Here is a 10,044-nt window from a genome sequence, read left to right on the forward strand (position 1 = left end):
ACAAGATCTTTGCAATGGAGCCATTGTAGGGAGGGCAAAAAACCCTCTGTATTAGTCATTGTTAAATGTTTTCTTCAAGAAATTACTTCCACAAATAAAGATGTACAAACTCCTATTGAAATGGTATACAGAGGATGAGATGGTCAAAACTCAAATGGTGAAATGGGCAGTTAACTTTAATAATGAAATTACAATGGAGGCATGGGAATATTTGTGGAAAAATACATTGAAAATATCTACATGTGTAAATCTAAGAGAGAATGGGTATAAGATGATGTATAGGTGGTATTTAACACCGACAAAAATAGCAAATGTAAGTAATGCCATGTCAAACAAATGCTGGAAATGTAAAAAAACATGAAGGTTCTTTTTACCATATGTGGTGGACATGTGAAAAGCCAAACTTTTTTGGTCTAGGATTTATGCAGAAAAGTCATTAATTATGAAAAGTAAATTGTTGAAAAGCCCTGAACTGCTACTGTTAGGACTGAATATGGAAAAGGAAAATGTAAAGGACAGGACACTGTTATTTTACATGGCGGTGGCAGCAAGATTATTATATGCACAATATTGGAAGCAAGAAGAGATACCAGAAATTGAAGATTGGATTCAAAAACTGTTGTACATGGCGAAGATGGATAAAATGACAAGAAAGTTGAAAGAACAAAATCCAAGTGAATTTTTAAATGATTGGGGGAAGTTTAAAGACTATTGGAAAATAACTGGGACGTGAGAGGACAACTGTGGTCTTTAGACAACTACTAAAATTTATAGAGATTATATATGAACTTTACCTTTAATAATAGGGACAAATATTAGAATAGAGACAGTGATAAGAAATAAAGAGGTTATAGTGCTGTTGGGAGTCTTAAAAGAAAACAAATGACTCAAAGAGTACTGCAGAGATTTTAGCTTGCCTTTCTCTGAGGGGACCTCAAGGTGATGAGGGAAATCCTATATCCAGGACCTTTCCCACCACCGAGATCACACTCTCTCAGGGTCTTGTAGCATTCTAGCTTCTCTTCTATCTGTAGAGAAGTGGCAGCCTGAGCACCTGGCCTGCCCGAAACAGTCACTCATGATGGTCCAGCTCCCTGGATCCACGTCAGGTCTCCATTAGCCAAACCGGAAGTTTCCAGTGGTTGATTCATTTATTGATCACCTTTAGGCCCTGGGGCTGGGTGACTTGGTGCAAGAGGGCTGGTGCCTGGAGGCAGTGGAGGGGTCCCTGTGGTTACTTGGGGGGGGACTCATGACATCGGGTGGTGGCTTTCTGGTGCCAGTTGGGGTCAGGGAACAGTGCCAGTGGCCACAGCTGCTGGTCTGGTCTTGGAAGGGTGAGTCTGACCGTAGCCACCCCGTGACCCCTATGCTCAGGTGCTGATATGCCACAGATGCTCTCACACTCACTTTTGGGATGCCAAGTGCTGCCGTGGCTGGTGGCAGCCTCCCAGTGGTCCTCTGCTGGTCCCATCACAGGCTCCCTGTTACTGGCCTAAGGCTGGGGAGCTGAGGGGCCGATGTACTGGGACCTGGCTGTGGGTCTGTATCTGATCCTTTAGAGATGGCCTCCTTCTGTAGTGCCTCTTCCACTTGCTATGGATCTGGGTCAGGTTTACCATCTGCCTCTTCCTCAGAAGAGTCCTTTGCATCTTATTGCCAGGCCCTCTGGTCCCTTTGAGCCACTTCAACATACAGCCCAGGCAGAAGATGGATGAGGCACATCCCTGGCAGGCGGTCTGGTACCAGATGGGGGTGCTGGGGCAGGTGACTGGAGGGAGAGCTGAGTGTCAGTCAAGGTGAAGGTGAAGGGGCCTGCACCTCCACCATGGGCCACCTGCCCATCCTACCCAATTTGGCCTGGGCCATGTCCCTGGGGTTGCAGGCAGCTTCTGGCCTCTGCACAGCCATGTTGGAATCTGGAGGGGCAGTCCAGGGCACCTGTTTCCCACACCACATCGCCACACCCAGCCATTCATGTGGTCTGGACTTCTATGTCTGCTGAAAGCACCAGCAGTGATCGGATCCAGTGACAGGCTAAATGGACTGATGCAGAAAAGGGGCTGCTATATAGGTTGGTGGTCAAGAATGCCAAGGTTGCCCTCGCCATGTCCAGGAGCACACTGCCTCTGGGCAATGCCACCTAGGAAGCTCACTCCACCATAAAGTGATAGAATGACTCTTTTGAGCAGGTGTGCAAGCAAGTATGCTGCTTGATGTCCAAGGGTGACCTTTATGAGTGAGCTGTCATGGAGGGACTGCTGGGGCCAGAGGTGGTCATGTGGGCAGTGATACCCAAGGTGATGGTGGGAGGCCTTGGTGCCAAGGTCCTGGTCAGTAAGCCATTTCTTGGGTAGATTTTGACTCAGGGAGAATGACACACGTCATAACAGGCCATGCTTCATTGCAACAGACACCCCTTGGAATACCACTGATGCCATGAAGCCAGCATCCAGCCCTTCTGGAATGGCATTTGCAGTTGGGCCAGATCCGCTGCAGGAGGCAGACCCTCCCTCCAACACTGAAGGCACCACCAATCTAGAAATGATGGGTGAGGGAGCTGCACCCCCATTTGCATCAGTGGGGGAGGGGGACCATGGTACATTGGAACCAGAAGGCAAAGGAGAGTGGCTCACTGGTGCATGAGTGGATTTTTCAGCCAGTTCCTCTCCTGCAGGTCCCTGCTGATCTGGAGATCTCAGAGGATACGCTCACACAGCTATGAGGTATGACTCTTTTGTGGCAGACTGCAGTGGTGGAATCGGCTATCCTCTGGTTGCTCAGCTGACCTCTTAACTGGTCCAGGGAGGCTCTTGAGACCTGCTCAGGAGGTTGACTTGACATCCTCCAAGGGGCTGGGGAATTGCTGGTGAGGCTCAGATGTCTGCTCCCCTGGGGCCACGGGTGCTCCTCAGGATTGCAGAAGGATGGGGGAGCTGAGAGACCTCTGCTCAGGGCACAGGCCAGGGACCCTCAACCAGAATAGCACATCCCTCCACTCTGGCTGCCATGGGGCTGGAGATCTAGCAGGACCGGCTGGAGACATATTGAGATTGGCAGGAAATGGTTACCTGTGGACAAGCTCTCATGGTTGGAGAACTTGGAGGTGCTAATCACCTAGGCTGGTCTACCTCCTGCAGCTCCCCCTTTCCCTCTGCCCATCAGGAGTGTGGCATGTGCTGTGGCCTGGGGGCAGCCCTGATGACATGGCCAGGGGATTGGGTGCCTGTTCCACTGCTGATGCCTGTCCGTGGCCTGGCTCCCTCTGACTGTGGGTGCTGGGGCCAGGCCTCATGTGCCACTTGTATTGGCTCTCTGCCTGTTCAGCACCCCTTCAGGTGACTGGCTCCTTCCACCCTGTGTTGCTATGTTTTGGGGACTCCTTCTGCTTCCAAATGGTCCTCTGTGTCTGCATTTGCCCATGACGTCCCAGGCAGGAGGTGAGCCATATGGGTGGGCCCAGGGCATGGCTTCCTGATTCTGGGCATGGATGCAGTCTGCATGTGCCAAGTTCCCCCACCTCTGGGGATTGTGGCCCGGCCACTGCTATACGGTCCCTAACCCATCCCATGGTTGTCAAGGGGCTGCTGTGGCTATTGGCTGACCAAATCAACTCCACTAGGGCGCAATCAGGTGTCAGGATGCCTCCTGGTACAGTCATGTCACTCTTTTCCAGCTGGTGTAACTTGTTCATCAATGTCCACTGGGAGTGATTAAGTGGCGCTGCAGCCACACCACTGTCCAGTTGCCATGGGAAACTCGGCCCTTTGGATGGGGCTGAAAGTTCAGTAATAAAAAATAGAAGGTATTTTGAATGGATTTTCCTCACACTTGCCCTGCCAGCAGCCATTCGCCAGGGAAGTTTTTTGGTTTTTGTCCTTTTGGCAAAGGGTGTGTGTGTGTGTGTGCACACGTGTGTGTGAATGCGTGTTCTGACATTGTGCTAGTGCATGACATCACTTCTGGCAAAAAAACCCCTCCCAGAAATGACACTGCTTCACTGGGGTTTTGCCCCAAATGCTATGGTTTCCTAGAGAGTTGCCTAGATGTATTGACATCATTTACATTTTTTTTTGCCAGAAATGACATAGCACACTGGCCCAGTGCCAACACACCTGTTCTGGTCCCCCCCCCCGTTCCTCCTGGATATTAATTTGGGCTATTAATATTTATTCATATTTGGGGTATTAATAATTAGGGCTGATCTGATGACTGGAAAGCCCTATGTGGCAGGAATATAATGATAGCCAGCGAATGGTAATGATGATTTCCCAAGCCACCCCTTAATGAGATTGCCGGGCCCTGATTGCCTGAACAGCATGGTTTGAGTTTGGATGAGGCTTAAAAACTCTCTGCATGGGCACATATATATCCATGGTAGGATAAAAAAGCCTGTGATATCATTAACTAAGTTTGAACGAAGGATGAAGTTTTCTAAATTCTGGCCAGAAAATAAAAGGGCAGTCCATTAGGTGGAACAAGCTCTTAAAATAAAAGAAATGTTTTATTAGGATTAAAGCCCCAACCAAGAGCCCCCCCGCCTTCACACACACGCCCCAAGAGGCATGAGAGACCAGTTTAGTTAACTTTCCCCATTGTAAAATGCCTCAGGGTGCTGTCCATACATTCCTAATATGAGCAAAAGTCTACACTGTTCCACTCAACTCCACTAGGGCGCAATCAGTCTAAACATGGCCTATTTACATAATCATTGCCCACCCCACAAAGTGGCAAAGTAAAGCAGGTGATAAAGTTTCATGGCTAATCTGAAAGTGCCCCCAAATGCCTCCATAGTCCAAAAGTGACCAGGTAATCTTACCTTGTGAAAACACAGGGATGGGCTTGTGGGCAATTCTCAACAGCAAATGCTATTCCAGGGAAAGAGCCAGCCTATGAGGTTGGCTTACTCTGCCTTCTTCAGTGAAAGAGGAACGCAGACTTTCCAATGCCGCATAGTCCTCCTTTTTGGGCAAGTTAAACAGGCAAATAAAACTCCCAAGCCACAAGGGTCGGGAGCAGGACTAACTCTCAATAATATTTAGTTGTAAAGTTTTTAATTAATTCTGCCCAGTAGCCATCCTGAAGACTGGGGAAATCATTACTCTGCCAGTCCCATTCCCCTTGTATTTCCTCTATTGCCACAACATTGTATCTGCTATTTTGCCAGTCCCTTTATCAATGTCCTAACAGTAAAATATCTTAACTATTTATGAGCATCTTCAAGGAAATTACAGTATAAAATTGGTCCCATTCTTTCCTTTTTGCTTATTTGGTTTAAAATATTATTAAATATTCTTTTATCCTTGAACCAATAACATTTCATTAGAGCCCATATTTATATTGGATACAGCCATAGATGTCCACTAAGAAATATTGCTGCTTAGAAAATGTACCATGAACATTTCTCAAAGGCTGAAGATAAACATTTAGATTCTTTCGAACAACGAACCAAAGAAAGTTATTTGACATATCTGGACAAATCATATCTAGACAACTGATTGTCAAAGGATAGATACTCTGTAAAGATGCAAGCAGGCCACAATATTAGTAGTATGGAAGACGGTTTTCAAGGTTCTTGCCTCCATAATGAAGACATAAACATGACGCATTTCAGGTGATAACATTCACAATCAGCCATTGGAAAGCATTCAGATTGTGAAACCCGTGCTCTCAAAACTTCCTTTTGTTCTCTCTCTTCTGGATTTTAAGTTTGTGAAGCTTCCTGAAGGTTTTCCTCACTGCTTCCTTTACCTCTTTATTCCTCAAGCTGTATATGAGTGGATTGAGCAGAGGTGTGAGAAGTGTGTAGAAAAGAGACAACAATTTCTTCACCTCGCTAAGTGAGCTGATGTTTGGTAAGACATAAACTATCATCAGAGAGCCATAGAAGCAAGAAACCACAGTAAGGTGTGAGGAACAAGTAGAGAAGGCTTTTTGCTTCCCTGTAGTGGAAGGGATTCTTAAAATGCTGTGGATGATGCAAACATAAGATGTGAGGGTTATCAGGAGTGGAGGGAGAGTACATACAAAGGAGACTGTAAAGGCTATAATTTCAATCAAAGCAGTATCATTGCAGGAGAGTCTTATTACTGGGGTGAAGTCACAGAAAAAATGGTTAATTTTGTTGGGTCCACAAAAGGTCAACTGAGACACCAAGAATATTAGGACACTGATACCCAGAGATCCACATATCCAGGATACAGCAATCAACAGGCTGCAAACTCTGCCATTCATGAGCATTGTATAATGCAGTGGTTTGCATATTGCTAAATATCGATCATAAGACATTACTGCTAGAAAGTAACACTCTGTGCCTGCAAGAACCCCAAATAAATACAATTGTGCAAGGCATGTGCTAAAAGAAATGGTTTTGTCCCCACTCAGAAAACCAAACAGCATTCTTGGCAGGATAGCTGAACTATAGCAGGTCTCCAAACAGGACAAGTTCCCCAGAAAGAAGTACATGGGGGTGTGAAGATGTGGATTAAAGGTTACTAGAATAACAATGAGGACATTGCCTGCCATTGTCACAACATAAACAGGTAGAAACAGTATAAAAAGTAAAATCTGTAGATCCTCAGTATTGAAGTCCAGGAGGATAAATTCCATAGGAGTCGACTGGTTTCCTTCTTCTAAGTTCACCTGGTGCATCTAAGAATCAGCAGAGAAAATCAGAACATATTTAGACTTGAGTATTGTAAACATGCTTGCATTCACAGGGAGGGTTTCTTCCCCTCCTCCCTAATGAGGACCATTCTAATAAGAAATACACACCCACAAACTTGTATAGTGAAACAACAGATGCTTTAAATGAATGTTCTGAACATTTATTTATTTATTTATTTATTTATTTATTTATTTATTTATTTATTATATTAGTGATTTTGCCCAGTCTCTCCTCAAGCAGGCTCAGGGTGGACAATACACAATAAATATCAGATAAATATAAAAACAAAATGAAACCTAAACATGGTATCTAATTAGCTTAAAGTGCCACAACTGTAACCAGAACCTCACAGTACAGATCAGGAGGAGAACTGCCAGAGAGTCACCACACCAGGGGCAGGGAGGCCAAAAAACGAGGGACTGCCTGCTTCAGCCGTAAGCCAGAAAATGAGACTGTCTGAATGAGAGTCCTACATAATTCCTCCAGAATATTCACTGGAGTTCAGAACTCGCTGCATCAATACAGATGGAAACTTTCATGAAGTTTAAGATGAGGTGAACAAAGAAATCTGCATGTGTGTAAGAAAGAGAGTGGATATGATAAAAATAGGCTTCTGGTCACCAATTCATTTTCTTACTTCATCAATTAACCCAGGGCAGTGACTTCCTCCTTCTCTACAGTTGCTGTGCTGGCAAATGTTGGTACAACAAAAGCCACCTCGCGGATATACCTCTGAAGTAATAACTGGAGTCCAGATTTGGACTAGGATCATTAAGTTGTTCAATCTTACATGCAAGTGGGAGAGTTCTACTTTTAAATATATTCAATTCCATTAAACTGAATTGGAACTAAATAGAAATAAAAATCTGAATCAGAATTATAAAATCTAAGTATTTTTGTTTCTCAAAAAATGGATTAAGAGAACACTTTGATTATAAAAGAATCTTTACCTTAAATCCAGAGCATACTGTGTACTTGATGATGGTAGCTGTCAAAATGATCACACAAACAAAACAATTTCTTTAAGTCTTTAAGGCACAAAAGGGGACTTAAATGAAATTTACATAGAAGTAATGGTGCCACTGGCAATCCTGCACCTAGTATATCAGAATTTCCATAGGCAAGATTCTTGAAACCCTGGGGGTCTTGCGTTACAGTGAACATTTGCCTGTATCTATTGATATATGTCATCTATTGCTGAATGCCGTGAATAGACAGGTTATATAAAAGGTAGGCACATTTACCTATCCCCATGAAAATCTCAATGGGATGTGAATATGGAGAAGACAACAGCTAAACCATTAGGGAAATTAGTGGCTTTGGTAGAATCTTCTAACAAAGATTAGTGAATTAAGAAGGTAATTATGCAATGGGAGAAGGGACAAGCGTGCGGGAGAAAAGAGAACAAAAAATAATGGGTTGGACCCTGCCAGATATTTTCCTCAATTTTGCCCAATATTCCTCTTTATTAAAGCCCCTGTTACATGTGACTTTCATACATGAAGGTCCAATGTACTCCAGAATACCTTTATTGGTGATTCAAAAGAACTCCTATATCGATTTTCTCTAGCAGAAAAGTTGGATGGAAACCACCTCTTGCAATATAATGAGGATGGAGGAGGGGTTGAAGGCCAAAGCCTGAAAGTTCATAAAATGCTGTGTTTACATGACAGCTAAACCAGGACTAAAATAATTTAATGGATCAGAACCTAACTGGTAGATTCTATTGTTACTTTTGTACATCTTTATTTCCATCTAAGGGTGGGGGGTATTATCATTCACTGAAGTTTGGACTACACAAGAGATTAATCTTGCTTAACATTGGTGTGGTTGTTTCTTCTTCATAAAAATAAATATTCCTATTTTTAATATCTGAGTTTTTTCTAATTTTCTAAATTCCAAAAGGTAGTTTCAGGTGAGTAGCCATATTGTAGTAGAAGAGCAAGATTTGAGACTGACAAAGGGAGCTTTGACTCTTGAAAGCTCATACTCATGAAATCTAGTTGGTCTTTACAGTGCTGCTGGACCTGAATCTTGCTCTTTCCAAAAGTGTTTTGTTGTTCTCCATATCACAAGGAACAATTGCATCTTGGTAACACAATTGGAGCCATTAGCAGGATATGGTAACAATGTCCTTTGGGAAGAAAAGGAAGTAGATTTATTTAAGTACTCTATAAAAGTCTACAGAAAGGAAATCATATATTCACAGATGAGTCAATGCAGGAGAATAATTCATCCTTACGTCCATTCTGCTGGTTGCAATGCCTGGAGAATGGAAGAGGATGGGTCTCCCCTGGTTGAAAGGCAAAGCACTGCACTGCAGCAGCAGTCTGGGCTGATATTCCACTGTTGGGATGGCCCCATGGGACTTATATGGATTTTAGCATACTTGATTCACCAGAGTGTGTACATATTTACTACTAAGTGGGCTTGAAGGAGAGTACTTCCAAGTAGACATGGGCACGAACCAAAAAAAAATGAACCACAAACTACGAAATTGACCAGGTTCACAAACCAGTTCATGGTTTGTTGGGGCTCAGGACATCTCCCTTCACACTCAGAGAGCCCAAACTCGAAGGGAGTCTTCAGCAGGCTATTCTCCAACACCCTGCCAAGTTTGGTGAAGCTTGCAATATGGATCTCTGAGTTATAGACCCCCAAACCCAGCATCCCCAGGAAAGTCCCATTCAATAAAATTGGAGCCATCAATGCCAATTGAGCAGAAGGGTCTACTATGTTAGAAGTTTTTAGTATGTGCTAAAAGGTTTCAGTATATATATGTAGAATCAGATGATGTTTTTAATCTCATTCATGTATTTAGAACAAAAGTAGACTTTGGTTTAATACACTGGTCTAAAACTCCCCCGACACCCTTCCTTTTACAGTTGTTAGATTTAATGCTGGAATATAACTATTTCGAGTTCTTGTCTCAATTTTATTTACAAATAAAAGGAGTGGTTATGGGCTGCATGGCAGCCCCAAGTGTGGCCAATTTGTATATGGTGCACCTGGAACGTTTGTCTATTTTTGATCCGTCATGTAATTATTTTCATGATAAGGTCATTTTATATCAAAGGTATATTGATGACCTTGTTGTGATCCTGGAAGGTCCTGAATTAGATGCTTTTGGAAATTGGCTTAATTCAATAGACCCTAATATACAATACTTCTGGGAATCTAATGGCTTTTCTGTTAATGTTTTGGATATATCTGTATACCATAATGGCACTGACCATATAGGGGTCAGACCCTTTAGAAAGGCCATGGACCGTAACACTTACCTTGAGTATGGGTCCTTTCATCCCAAAAAATTAAAGGACAACATCCCTTACAGACATTTTTTACACCTTAAGCGCAACTCAACTGATCCCAAGGAC

The 10,044-nt window shown here is 43.5% G+C and overlaps 1 protein-coding gene across 1 annotated transcript; it reads right to left on the bottom strand.

The window, feature by feature from the left end:
- Positions 1 to 5,670: 5,670 nt before the first annotated feature.
- Positions 5,671 to 6,630, bottom strand: LOC129339323 (olfactory receptor 11L1-like). The gene has a single exon (XM_054993908.1). The coding sequence runs from the start codon at positions 6,607 to 6,609 to the stop codon at positions 5,671 to 5,673; it is 939 nt and encodes a 312-aa protein (XP_054849883.1). The 5' UTR covers positions 6,610 to 6,630.
- Between the last annotated feature and the right edge of the window lie 3,414 nt (positions 6,631 to 10,044).

The sequence above is a fragment of the Eublepharis macularius genome, chromosome 12, assembly GCF_028583425.1.
Source record: "Eublepharis macularius isolate TG4126 chromosome 12, MPM_Emac_v1.0, whole genome shotgun sequence".
Taxonomy (NCBI): Eukaryota; Metazoa; Chordata; class Lepidosauria; order Squamata; family Eublepharidae; genus Eublepharis; species Eublepharis macularius.